General features: G+C 41.8%; 1 protein-coding gene across 1 annotated transcript in view; it reads left to right on the top strand.

The window, feature by feature from the left end:
• Window positions 1-3,568: 3,568 nt before the first annotated feature.
• Window positions 3,569-14,510, top strand: part of IMPG2 (interphotoreceptor matrix proteoglycan 2) — a gene marked incomplete at both ends in the record, with an annotated part of 56,286 nt that continues 45,344 nt past the window's right edge. The window contains 2 exons of the mRNA XM_084276867.1: window positions 3,569-3,599; window positions 4,883-5,143. Of these exons, the coding sequence (XP_084132993.1) occupies window positions 3,569-3,599; window positions 4,883-5,143 (292 nt within the window). The remainder of the gene's footprint in view (window positions 3,600-4,882; window positions 5,144-14,510) is intronic.

Here is a 14,510-nt window from a genome sequence, read left to right as displayed (position 1 = left end):
CACCTCCTGCAACCTTGTTTTGGGGTCAAATTCTAGTACTCATTAAGTACTACACCTTAGAAAATAATTAAGATTTAAAAGCCATAGTAGTAACAGATTTATCTTACTACAGAGAAGCAGAATATTGCTCCTGGCAACCCCTGCAAAGAAAAAACTGATTTTCAAATGGTAAAGCAGGGGGTGTAGAACGACCTGTGAAAGGTTGCAGGACTGAAAATGTTTCCATTAATGGTCAAATAAAACCAACAGCAGTAATTGTGTCCGAGCAAATTGAAATTGGAAACACTACACTGTTCAAAGCACAGGCACTGGGGATCATCTTTGGTTGAGAAAAGTAAGAGATACTTACCTGATCAATAGTTTAAGGAAGGAGGAGTGCTGAGAATAGGCTTACTTGACAAGGACAAAGTAGATCAATGAAGTGTTAGATTAATTTTGTTGATTTTTATGCTCCAAATACTTTAATAGTACTATGTGATGGAAGAGGTGGCAGTACGACAGACAGTGGTGGGCTGAATTTTCTCATCTGGAAAGCTGAACAGCCTCTTACCCAGCTTATTCTTCAGAGACTTCAGAGACTGGTCGCCAGAGAACTGTCCAGGAGCACAAGCCAAAAGTGGTGATGGTGAAATGCTTGGCAACAGCAGCCACAGAAACCAAACAAGTAAAAAGGCTTCATCTAACCCAATTTTCTTAGCTAAACTGATCGGCAATTGTGTTGGTGAACCCTGTCAGATGCTGTAAAGCCAGTCACTGCATTCAGTCGCAGGTATAAATCTGCATGAGCTTGGAGATAGGGAGTGTCTGCCACATATGGCTCTTCGTTAGAGGTATTTTCATTAAGGTGTAGCTGTATTTTGCATTCTTTAGATAGAAATGAGTGGATTTAGCTTTTTGAATAAATGGCTTTTGAAAATACTGATATTCTTTAGAAGGGTATGTGCGGGGTAGCAGAATTTCGGTCACCATTACCTTGTAGAGAACTGTAACTCAGCTAAGCACATCTGCTGTAGCAACATGCATGTCCCTTCTTCTCAGAAATACAAATTGTCAGAAAATTTTCTTTGGTTTTGGATGTGCTGATGAGCCTCAGCATGTTACATGGCTAGGCTTGTACTTCCCCTTCCCTGCCCCGCTGCAGGAGTACGCTTTTCCTGAGTACTTTTCAACAGATACAATTTGGTGGCTGGAAATGAAGAACTACACAACTTCTGCTCTCCAGGCTGTTCTATTCAATGATTGCTGTAAGTGCTTTAGCTAAATCAAAGGAGGAACTGATTTTCCAAAGGTTTTTTTGGAAGTCTGTTGCAAGAGTTGTTTTGCTTGTTTTAAGAAACTTTAAATGACAGTTGTGCTTTTAGTTACACCTTTTGCTATCATAAATGTAGGAGACTTTCAGCTGTTGCAAATCTAAATTTCAGTGTTGAGATCAGTGTTGCATTTAAAATTGATAGCTTGAACTAATATTAGTAAAGTGGAATTTTAATGCTTGACCTATTTTATCACACCAAAGCTGACCTAGCCGTAGTGTAGAAAACAGATTTTGACAGAGGTATAAATCAGGTAGTTTTTACACTGTTTACATTCTGAGTTCCTTTGAATACTTTGGTAAAAAACCCCCAGCAATGCTGTACATCTCCAGACTCTCCAAGAAAACTTTCTAAGTTTCATGCTCTTACTGAAGCACATGTATTTGGAGAATTTTCTCTAAAAGGATTAGTTGCTGTGCATTCTTGAGGTACGTTGGACTTTGCCTTTATAAGCAAGTATAGTGCTTCCAATCTTGATGCAGTTGCATTTCTGCAGCCTAATGCAAGCAAAAGCAATCCTGACACTGAGAGCACCAGTCCCTGCAGGGGATTAAAAAAAAGCTGGTCTGTGTTGTTGAATCCAGGGTTGTAATAAAGGTACCCAAGTTATCCTCAAGGAAGGGAAAAAAAAAATCTGTCTTCCTAGAGATGCCAAACGGGACTTAAAAACCATCTATGAGCATCAGAGCCTCGTTGTTCCTGTGCTTCCTATCATCAGGACCACTCAGTTTACAGCTCCAGCGTGGGGGTACTGCGCTTGGTGCTGGTGCCAGTACTGTAGTTAGCTCGGCAGAGCCAGCCTGAGTAAACAGGGCTGGCTTGATAGGTACAAAACACTTGATTCTAAGAAAACTCTTTGAGGGTGTTAGAGCAGCTCAGTGATTTAACTTGAAGTGTAACAGTTGTTTTGTAGAAAGAAAATCAAGGAAAATATGTTGTTGTTTTTTGAAAAATAGCTGAGTCTGTTAGGTGTATGAAGACAGAACCTAGAGACAAAGGTGGGTTTATTTGGTGCCTGTGTGTAGTATCAGGAATCATCAGTGTTACCTGAATCACTAGAGTTCAGCAGAGCAGCTAGGAGAAACACAGCGCTGTATGCCAAAGGAGCTCTGTGTAAATGCTCTGTAGGCTGTCTGGGAAGCCTCGGGAACCTACCATTGAAATATTTACACAAAACCACTACCAAAAATAGGCATTTTGGAGCAACCAGGAGTTTGCTGAGATTGTTCTGAACACAGTAACCAGCAAGTCCTGAGTTAACGCCGCCCAGGAGACAGCCCTGACAGGGTTTTTCCAGTGGTCCAAACGCTGTCTGCCATTGCGGGGCTGCTTCCGTACACGTTTCCACAGCGAGCTGACCCTGGGCAGGAGGGGAGCTGAGATGGCTGCTGCTGTCCTGCACGCTGTCCTTTCTGCAGTGGTTCTCAGCTGATCATCTCTTCAGGTATCTGCGCTAATTCTTTCCTACTGCTCCTGTCAGATAATACCTGAACAGAGATGAATGGATCACAGCTTGCCCTCACCTTATCTTTGAGATGCCAGGGACAGGCGTGTGACACCACAGCACTTTCTGCTTTAGCACAGACTGGGGCACCAGGGCTGTGTTAGCTCTGTCACCAGAAGGAGCAGCCCTTTGGCAGGGTTGCTTCTGTGTTACCTACACAGGCATCGCTGTTTAGCCGCCTCGGTGCGTTTTACGGTACGTAGGATTGTACAAGCAGAAGACACAACTCACTAAGACCTTCCACTGGGGACTGGTGTGCTCCCCCTGAAGTTTTGTGTCCAGCCTGATTTTTAAAAAGGGCGGAAATTGAAGGGCCAATGAACAAACGTGGCTAATTAAATGTGAAAGGTGCTGTCCTTGTTTGGACTGTCTGTTAATGGTATGACAAGCTCTGGTAAAGAGCTTATCTGGCCAGATTAAAATTAAAAAATTGTCTCAGTCCATCTGCTAGCTCCAAGGAGTTTACTTCCATCACCTTTTCTTGTTTCTTCACTAAAGCGGAATACTGTCTTTGAAAAGGATATTCCCAGGATGTCTTGGATGACTTTTTTTACTTAATGTTTTTTCCAAAGATACTTATATGGGACGTCAAGACATTTTCAAGAAGGGCAATGCTGTTGGCTAGTTCAAGGATACATTAAAGATAACAGCTCTTCTGCTAAAAGGGAATTTTTTTTCCTTGCTTTTTTTTTTTTTGGACACAAGTATGTTTGACTTCATTTGGAAAATCTGTCTTTGCCTTCCATTTTTGGGAATGATTAAAGATGATCTTCAAAGAGTCGCAGGTAATGCAGAAATCTTATTCATACTCTTATTTTCAAAGTTTACCTATGGCAGTGTGTAGAAACAAAAGTACCTCTCTATTTCTAACAAAGGGGACTGATGCAGAGAAGTGTTTGGTCTCATCTGTGCCATGATATCAGTGTACATATAAAATAATTAGAGGGATTTCTAGGTGTTACTATACGTTTGTGTTATTTTGAGTGTAAAATGTAGCTACAGGAGGCAAGTTTTTTTTCTGACTTTGAGAGAAATTAGATACTGATAAGTGTTTTACTTGGTGCTTTTTTCTTAAAAGAATTTTGTATTAAATCTCAAAAAGTGAGGTTCTGTCTTCTGCTCATGCAGACTGAAGATGTGTCAGTGTGGGTAAAGAAAGATTGGACTTTCTGATATTCCCTTCTCCCTCTGACGCACTATCTCGTGGTGGTCTTCTGCAGTGGAGCTGACTATTATTAGACCATCAAAATAACCACATTCTTCATCTTTGAGGTATCAAAGTCAAAGGTGCTATTGACTTTGAAGTTGGAGAATAAGCTTATAATCTGTGGAATTAAAAATGCCGTAGACTTAGTACTGTTCTTTCTCTAATGAATGATTCATTGTGATTCTTCTTCGGTCATGTTTTCTGGAGAAAAAGTGAAAGGAGGAAGTTGAATTAATTAATTCAGATCAGGTGACTGTGGAGGATAGAGAGCTAAATGGTCAGATGAAAACCAAATAGACCCTCAGCTGTAATGTTTCCTCTGGAGCGGTGGGGAACAACTAACATAAGAGAGAAAAGCTAAAGCTGATGACCTCTTTTTTGCTGCTTCTTTTTTCCCTGCACCCCAGTGAGGTAGGGACCCACCTCATGGTGGAGGAAGGCGTACTTGCTAGATGTCGATTCAAGCAGCTTTCTTGAGGCAAGGGTTACAAATGTTTCTTGTGGAAAGAAAGCCTGGAATAACAGGACTTGTTAATTAATCACTCACTTCATTACCAGCCCTGAAAGCTTCAAAGCAAAAGTTCACAAACGTGTAGTGCCTATTAACTTAAGCCACATCACAGAAAGGAAGTTAAACACAAAATGTTAGCATTCAGAAGGTTAGGGCTTTAGGTTAACGTTATTTGATGGGATGCTGTAAAGAGCTTAAGGTTATTTATAATAGTACAGTCATACAGATGGGTTTTGTTAACAGAAACAAGCACAGTTATGTCCTTGAGAGACCAGAGCAATGGCATTAAGATACATACGATTGCACGGCTACCTCCTCTGAGAAATGTATTTGTGGTTTTAATTTTACAGCAGAAGGTTATTCAGCTACAGGAGAAGGACAGGCTAAAGATGGTTCACCAACTCCTCAGCTCAGTGGCTGGCAGTTGGCAAACCCTTCTCTGCCTCCTGAGTTGAGAAAGCTTAAGGGCATTGTGGAGTCTGAACGGGTCACCAAGCATTTGCTGTTACGAAGGAAGCGGTCCATTCTGTTTCCCAGTGGAGTTAAGATCTGCCCTGATGAATCTGTTGAGCAGGCTATTGCCAACCATCTGAAATACTTCAGGCTCAGAGGTAAGTGACTGAATGTTTCATGGGTAATTGAAAAAGAACATTTACTCATAGAAAGAAAACAGAGGAAGCTTTTAAACATAATAAATACCAAGCAATAGGAAACACACTACCCAAGAAACTTAGTTTTCTATGATAATTTTCTTTGAGAGCTGTTCTGAGTTGAAAAAACCCTTTCTGGTTACACTCATATGTCATAAAAACTCAGTCCCTGAAACCACAGGTAGTGTTTAATACTAACTTATCTCAAAGAACAATCTGAATGCTAAGAAAAACAGGTGTTACGTGCAGGTTAGCTACATGGCAGAGCTGGTTGGTTTTATTTATTGTTCTTTAAGTGCTAGTAGAATTTGCTGAGGGGTCTTTCAGAGAAGAGTCAAGTCCCAGATGTTAGCATCCCAGCCATGTGACTTTTGACTGTGGCTGGTTGTGCAAAGTGTAGTACATTATCTTGTCTAGAAAGCCAGTCTCTCTGTATCACGCTCCATAATATAATAGAGAGGAAGCCTCTCTTTTAAGATGTAGAAGTTGGCGTGGCAAACTCTTCCCTGAAAAGATGAAGTACTCCCAGTAACACCTTCTTTGATGTGATAAAATATTATGGACCAATGATTTATTGCAAACCCTTCTGTCTGACTGCTCTGGAATGAGGCATCGAGGTCACTCAGCACTTTGTGCTGTTTGTGTATCTGTATCATAGCAGTCAAACAATTCACAGTGTCGTAGCATGTTTGCACATAATTGGTGAAATCAGAAAAAGCTGCTGTCACTTAAAGGAGAGGGGAAAGAGTCTCATTAAACATGTGGCTCTGACCACTTGTGATTGCCTGTGAAAGAAAGTTCCACTGGGATCTCAATTTATTCACTTGGAGGAGTGGAAAGCAATTAAAACCAGGAGCTATTGAGTGAGTAAAAAAGAAAGAATGTATTTGGGGAGTAAATTGGAATTACATAGGATCAAATTGTTATATATATGCAAACATTAATATATATTTCTAGGAATATGTCTATATATTAAAATACAAGCATATATATTTTCAATTAGGAATTGTGCCCAGCTTGCAAGGGATGTCAACACTATTGATCACATAGTGTGACAGGCTTTGCAAGCTCCATGTTTAAGTCCACCCAGTAACATTCTACTGTTCCTTGTTTTGCTCAAAGCAAACCCCTGCAGTGTGCTCTAGCTGCAGTCACCCCTCAGTCATCTGGGATGGGGTATGTAAGGGCAATACCAAGTAAGCAAAACTGTGTGTGATAATAAGAAAAGTCTGTAAATTAGGTTGTAAAGGCTTATTTAGAACTTAACGGTCCTAGGTTAAACCAAAAATCCACCTAGTCCATCTGCTTTCCTACTGGACTTAGGGCTTCCATGAGGATTTCTTAGGCAGAGTTGCTGTGGGCACCCTTAGCGCTTTTAACATGAAACTTTTGAAAAAGAACTCTGTGACAAGCAGGGGTGCTTTTAATTATCAGCAAGTTGAGCAGAGCCTGGATTTGTCATCTTCCTCTGTTAGCAGCAGTGTGCTGTGTCACAAGTGTTTGGTGATGTCCAGTTGGTCACATTGGAGTTAATGGGCCCGAGGTACGTGAAAGGTGATGGTGCTGCTGTTTGCATTCACCATAAAGCTGTTCCGTGAATGTTACTGAGTTATATACCAGCTTTTTCTAGAAAACATGTTTTCACTAGCTAGCTGAATCAGTGTAGTGATAAAATAGATGGACTTTCTTGTCTGCACTGTCAACAGAACAGCCCTAGGAAAGAGTGTGGCCACTGTTTAGTGCTCAGAGCCCAGCTACTAACAGTGATTAGAAAAATAACTGACTCCACTAGGAAATAAACACAAGGGTACACAGAATGTGCTGATTCTTTCAATCTCAGCCTGCAGTTTTAGAATCTCCTTTGTGTTCTCTATCTGTTGAAGTAAGAGACTGAGTACAGACTTAATTCTTTCTCTGGGAAGGATGGTTTCAATGCAGCCTGTGCTTTGCTTTGGTTTTGCTTTACAGTGCCAATGCCATGGAAGGAAAGGTTGGTTGTTTTCATATAAGATCTTGTTAGAAAAAAAGGAAAAGGCTTGCATGTGCTGATTATCCAGGTAGCACTTGTCCTATGTGTATCTACCTTAGAAACAAACAGGTGGGAATATAATTACCTGTTTGTACCTCCAAGCCTTATTCACTTTTGCTAGCTCGCTAAAGCCTCTATGAGTGTCAGAGGCTGACTGATGAACATCTCTGTCACAGGCTTTAAATGAGTGCTTATGTCATACAGCTATAGGCTTAACAGCATGCAGTGTTGGGGTTTGTTCTGGTGGGTTTGGTTTGTTGTTTTTTTTTTTTCTTTTTTAGACAACATCTGGGTATTTTCAGATTTAAAAAGATACAAGATAAAAGAGATATGCTAAATATATAATAAATAATTTAAAAAATCAAAGGGTGGCAAAATACAAGGATCTGGAGAAAAATCAGTATTTTCTAACACAGCAGTAGCACCCTTCAGCATATGAAAATCGAAGTAATGGTATGATTATTCACCAGTGGCTGTTGTTACTACTCTGGTAGTCAGATGCACCAGCCAAGAGGAGGGGTGTTTTTGTATTGGTTTCTCTTCACCTGCAGTCTAGAAGACGGGTTTCTCAAGTGCTGAGTTATTCATGCAGCCAACCTTACCTAGACAATTCAGTGACTCTGTCCATTTCCTTTGGTGCAAATTACCAGTGGGTGCCTGTGGGTTGCAGTAGACTTGGAAGTTGACTTAGCCAGTAAAAGAGAAACAAGATAAGGACTGCAAAGTAGCATTGCTTACACTGTTTTCCCTAGCCTGTGCCTGTTAACTGGATACAACAAAGGCTGCTGGATTTTGGCACCAAGGTTCAGGGTTAATACTGCTGCTCTTTGCCACCTCAGAGGTTATTACTTACCCTGGTGGCCACCTTTCCTAAATTCTATTTGCATTTTTTGCTACTGTAATCCACTCTCTCAAACAGTTCGGTCTGTGTGTTCATGAATGAATACCTCTTTTCACAAGAGTAGATCAGAGTCTTTATAACAGAACCATTTTTGTCAGCCAGAGCTTCAGATAAAGCTGAAATCTTTGTTTAAACACTGAAATCAGTGTTTAAAGATATTGACCAAAGAAGGAAATCATCTTCCAGTCTGTCATAGCTGATGGGAAACAGGACATTTTGGTACTTTGGAAAGATTAAAAGGTATTTCTCAGGAATTAAATGCTATACATTATAATAATCCCTAGATTTGGTAATTTTTGGCATAGCGCTGAGCTTTCTCATTTTCCCCATTCTTGGGAAACTTGCGGAGGGCGTGATCAGTGCTGTCCATGTCACTGACAAAGATGTTAAATAAACTTTCTGGCTTCCCCCTTGTCCCTGGCCCATATTATGCATAGCTTACACTCAGCCAATAAATTTCTGAAGTTGATTTGGAGGTGGTCTGGTTCTGTCTCCCTCTACGTTTAAATTGTTAGATGTCAACATATGCTTCTAAAAAGCTTTCCTTTTCCCATGAAAGACACTCCTTTGTAGCTGCTGAAATATTACCAGTGAGAATAGTTTTTGTGTGGAGTAGCTAATTCATGGGATGTGTTACGTTGGAGCGGACCTTTGAAGGTCATCTAGTCCAACCCCCCTGCAGTAAGCAGGGACACCTTTAACTACAGCCTGCTCCCAGAGTATTGCTGGGAGAGCTTAGCAGCCCTTTTATGTTCCTCAAAGAAATGGGCAGTGAAAGTCAGGGTTGGTTCCTTGCAGGACACTCAACTATTTTAATTTAAAATCCTGGCTTGCTGTGTACCTTGTGTAAGGGTTGCTATGCTGTAGGCCATACACAGCAAAGTTTCAGTAATAGATTGACTTCTCTGTGTGCTTATATATTAATTTGTTCAGTGAGTGCTAAGGCTTCAAAGGAAAGATGTCTTAAGAAGTGTTTGTCAGTCTCCCTGTCACTGTAGTCCTTGCCAGAAGCCCTGGCAATTAAGCCATTCAGGTTGTGCATAATGTTTTAGAGAGAAGGAGTGGACCTCATGTTTCCTCAAAATAGAATATTCAGCCTGATTCGGTGCTCCTAGCCACTGTACACGATTCAACTCTTAAGAAGCACTAATGGGATTTAACTGGGATTTAACTCCAGCACTGCCCACATACACAAATGGCCAGAAAGCCACCCTACCCCCTACTAGGTGCTCAGTGCTGTCATGTGGTGCCCCTTGTGTTAACCTCAGAAATCCCTGAGCACAGACTGGAAGTAATAGTCTAATTGTCTCTCATTTGAGAGATAAATGCATCCTGAATGGTAAAGCTGGAGCTATAGAGACGATGTATCCTACCTGGGTACATGAGAGGTAACAGTTCCAGAGACAGAGGGAAAGAGGTCATCTCATCACACGATCTCCGCTGGTGGTTTGAGAAGAGCAATAAAGCTTTTGGGAAGGGAAACTTCAGATAATCTTTTTTCCACCTACAGATTTATAGGACTGAAAAGAGGTTGTGCCTGACTATGTGAAATAAATTTTGTTTCAGCTGAAAAAATAAACTTTTCAGGATATTGTCTATTCTTTGTAAGTATTACTTGAGTGTAAATACTGCATTTAAAGCAGCCTAAGGGCTGGGCTTTTTGGCTTCCAGAGTAGATACACCAGAATTCCCATGGCCTTATTACATATCAGTATTTCTAGGCAGCCTTTGAAACCTGTTACAGCCTTGAAAAGTTAAGGCCTTGCCTTCTTTAAGGGTGCATGACACTTAGAGTTCAAATGGAAGTTTATACTCATGTTTCCACAAGGACACAGGCCAAACATGCTGTTCTTTCCATTTTTGCTGCCTTGGTGTGTCGGAGAAGGAAGACACGGACACCAAGTGGTTCGTCAGGCTGTCTCAAACTTTAATCACACAAGCATAGCTTAAATATAGTAGTTAATTAGCTCATTGCATATTGCAAAGCCGAGCTCATCATTGGTCCAGCTAATCGATTGCAGTCCTGCCCTTGCTTACATTCTATTACACATTTGCTTACATTCTGTTGCATTTTGTTATGAGAAAGACCTCTTTCTAAGACAACAGGACTGTCTGCAGCTGGTCCCAAGGGCACACTGACTTTGAACCAACCTTTACCCTATTTATGCCATCTCGAGCAGGTCTGTGCAGCTGTGTCCCTTCTCCAACAACCAAGTCTGCACTGAATCCTCCACATTGGTGGTCTCTCTCACCTTGAAGAGGATTATCTCAGTGACCAGTGAAGTGACTTGAATTTCTGAGGCTGAATTTCAGGCTGAACTTAGTGCAAAATTTGGTCTGTGCATGCAAAACGTACTTTGGAGAAAAACTGCAAACAAGCAGTCTGGCTTGAATACTGTTTGTCATGTTCAGTCCATTACACATGTTCTACATCCCTGCTTCCTTTCCTGAAGACAGCTGGAGTGATGGTGTCTCTGTCACAGGGAGCCTTTCTCTGTCTCACAAGTCTCCATTTTTCTCACATTTGAGTTCTTCAGAGGAAAACAGCAAACTGCTCTAAATATCAGCTCTAGCACTAAAAATATGAGTTATTTATTGCTGCAGCCGTGGGATGGATGAAGGAAGTAATTTTCTAGAGGAGCTTACCTTCCCACCCACATGTAGCATCAAGGCTCTTAGCTCACTGCCTTAAAAGATTGATCTCGATTTTATGATGCTTTTAATCAGTATTGTTTGCCAGGGATTAGAGGCCTCATCACAAATCCTGTCTCCTCCAGGTCCTCATGTTGCTAATGCTGTCCCAGGTATCTGTGGCCTGTGGCTACGCCAGTGGCAGGCCAGCGAAAGTTTGGTGTGAGATGTAGCCGTAAAGACTGGCTCTTCAGGTGTCATGTGGCAGCACTGCTGGGTCAGCCTAGCAGTTCCTTCCTGATCCTGGCTGCTTGGTCAGATGCTTTTTCAGGGTTTTGGAGCTAGTCTTGGAAACTGAATCCCTGGAAAGATCCTAACTCAAAGCCTATGCAGCAGATTTATTTTACTTAATAGTTGGAGCACGTTAACATGGCACCAAACTGTTGGGGTCCTGCAATTTATAGTAAGCTCTGATGCTGCAATTTTCCCCCTCCATTCTTTATTTGCTTTAAACATTTTCTAATTAAGATTCAAAAGTTGCATTGCTAGTCAGAAAGCTTACTGGTAAATATGTCTGTGTCTCCCCTGAGCCTCTGACTCCCCTTTTATTTTCATGACTCTCATTTTCTTTTATTTTCTATTTTGGTTTCAAGGAGTTCCTATTTTAAATATCAGGCAAAAGTGGCTTCATTTATTGTCAGCATATGTCGACAGTCTGTGTGGCACAGATACCAGCAAGTTGCTGGAAGGGATGATAGTGAATTGTTTCTGTACACTAAAATGTGGTTATTTACTGAAGCTTCCAGTCAAGCCCTGTTTAAATTTGTCTTTATGTCTCCAAGTTTTCTCTACAGAGTCTCAGAACGCTTATAATCTAGTTATGAAAAACATGTTTTTCTTATGTGATAAGAAACTTTGAAAATCCCTCCCTTGCCAGCAGGCAGTCAAAATCTCACCCCAGGGCTGGGCTCCACCTTCAAGTGAAAAGAAGGTTAATCGCATTTATTATAGAACTTGAATGCCCCGTGCGGGTGGTGTCTCTTGAGTTCCCTGTGTGGCCCCGTCAACTGAAGCCTTGATAAAAACTGGCTCCTTCTTTGACATACCTGAAGGAAGGATGGGAGATAGCATCGTGCTGCTTGCTTTCTTTACACCAGTGTGATCTGAACCATGCTGAAGGAACCATGCTGATGTTCTTTTGTGCTGGGAGTGGCAACTCTCATCTAAGAACAATGTGTTGAAAAAAGGCCTATGAGAGAGACAGGCTGATGCCAAATTGTTCCTTTTCTTAGCCAGGTTATAGATTTGGTCTTGATCACCATGTAAGTAAGCATCCCAGGAGCTGATTCTTGGGTTGAGTGCTTGCAGCCTGGATTTGTTATCCTACAAAGCAGTCCTCTGCTTTACAAACTGGCCAACAGAATTAAATAGGACAATGACAAGATGGACTGCATGTCAGCAAGGTCACAGGGTGACTGTGTGTGGCGGGCAGCTCCTGTGTTCAAAAAAAGGGTAGATGAGATAGTTAAGGGTATGGTTTAGCTTAGTATGGGAATGGTTGGACTTGATGATCTTCAAAGGTCTCTTCCAACCTTGTGATTTTGATTCAGCTCGTGTGGCTGACGATGCAGTTTCCTGGGCAAGGCCAACAGAAGTGTTATGATGGCAATCACAGCAGACGTGTGCCTGGGGTTTTTAATCCCTCCCTGTGTGTCAGCAGTAACAAGCTTGGACTACTCAGAAGGAAGAAACGGGCCAGCCTTTTCCTTCTGAACATGGAAACAATTTGAATCAGGTTGTCGTAACTCAGTACTGCTCACTGCGGTGGAAACCACTAGATAGGACACAGGCGAGGGAGGACACAATGTGATTCCTTGTCCTCATCCCCATTCCACAGAAAATATGACCCAGTTGTGACAGCTTAGGTCTGATTAATGGGCTTGGAGCCCACAGATGGTACAAAGCCTTGGGGACTGGGTTTCAGTGGGGTGCCTAATTCCAAATGAGAGGACAGAGAACAAATCCTTAATCTATTGGGAGCTGATTGGAACAACTGTTCATACCATAGCAGATTGAATTCAGGCAAGATGCTGTCTTCATCACATTTACTTGAAAAAAGAGAGATGAAACTTATTTAGGAGCATTAGGGAAAACTGCCTTCAGTTATTAGTGCCAATTATTACCCACAACTGGAAAGCCAGCCCTTTGTTGCCATCTGAAAACTGTAGACTTAGTGTTGCTGCACTGTATTTGCCAAGCTACTGCCATAGCTCCAGCTCTTACTGATAGCTGACTGAAGATTTATGCTGGCTGTGGGGGATAATCTCCCTGCAGTACTGTTGGTGTACAGCGTTGCACCTGGAGTGAAGGATCCCTTAGCCAGGACGCAAACACCTCCTGAAGGAATGAAAGCAAGCAGTATTCCTTAGCATAGCCTTCTGCATCTCAAGCTAGAGTTTGGTCTTTTCCTGGATGCCTAGGTCTTAGGAGTGGGATGGTAGAGAGGATACTACAGATGTCATTGTGCTTCAGGAAGCTTATTAGTACTCCAGCAGGATCCAGAAATCCCAGAGCAGGATTATGGCTTCGTTGCCTGAGCTCTGTACAGAGGTCATATGGAAATGTGGTCCCTGCCTCACAGAGTTTGCTTCTGGCTGCTGAAGAAACAAGCATAACTTGAGGGGGAATGTGAGAGGGTGTGTAGGTGCCTGCGACTCAACTTTTTACTTCCGGTTAATAAAGATGTGTACGCAAAACTGATGGAAACATCTGCAATCCTCCTTATCTAATTACTGTGTCGTGCAGATAAAGTTAGCTACCTGGAAGCTGAAGGAGTGCTAGAGCAGTAATACACCACTGAATAATGCTGAGTTGGAGGTGGAGTTCTTCTCTAGTCATACACATCAAATGAGCAACAAGGGTAATTGCCACCTAGGAAAGCTGTCAGGAACTTGGCATTGGAAATGAGCGAGATCTGTGTATCTGTAGAGTCCTGCCATGGAGAAACTGTCTCAACTGCTCTGATAAACTGAAATTCGGGATGAACAGAACAGCTTTTTCTTCATGTTGTCATCCAGGGTGACAGAATGTCCGTTTCTTGGCTGAACGAATGTATGTTTCCATATATGATCTGTCAGTTTTGCACAAGTACATGTAATTTATTGTGGAATTCAGAACACAGAGTAACAAGAAGAGATAGCAGTAAGGTACTGGTCTTGGCAGCCTGGAGACTATTTTTAAGCTGACTGAAGAAAATGACTTTCTGAAAATAGATTTGTGGTCAGTGTCCTGTAGGGTCTTGCTTATGATGGCAAGACTTTCCCTGAATGCAAAGCATTCCTCTGCTGGACTGGGTATAAATAAGCAGTGAAATCCGATTAAGGCCAAAAAGCAGGTTTGGCTGTCGCTACTCCAAGCTGGCATCTGCTCTGAGTGATTTTTAGAGTTGTTCTCCTTCTAACTTTGTTCTTTTCCAAGACATAAGGAAAATCCTATAAATCTTTCTCTCTTCCAGTTATCCTGGGTCACAGAGAGGTTCTTGCTTGAGCGTTATGTGACCAACTGCTCTGATTGGCAAGGAGCATGTTCAGGAGAGGGAGGTTGAGAGAGGGAGGTTAAAGCATCTGGCACTGGTACAAGATAATTTAACCCTTAACTCACAGACTGACTGTTCAGTTGGAGATGTCTAGCTGTTTCTCAATGCAACAGGGTTAGAAGCTGACTTATTTCTTAACATACAACATTACTGTGTCATCATCCTGCCTTGG

The sequence above is a fragment of the Gallinula chloropus genome (assembly GCF_964237585.1).
Source record: "Gallinula chloropus genome assembly, chromosome: 1".
In the NCBI taxonomy this organism is placed as follows: domain Eukaryota; kingdom Metazoa; phylum Chordata; class Aves; order Gruiformes; family Rallidae; genus Gallinula; species Gallinula chloropus.
Note: the sequence above shows the minus strand (reverse complement) of the source record. Positions and strands in the feature narration are given on the sequence as shown.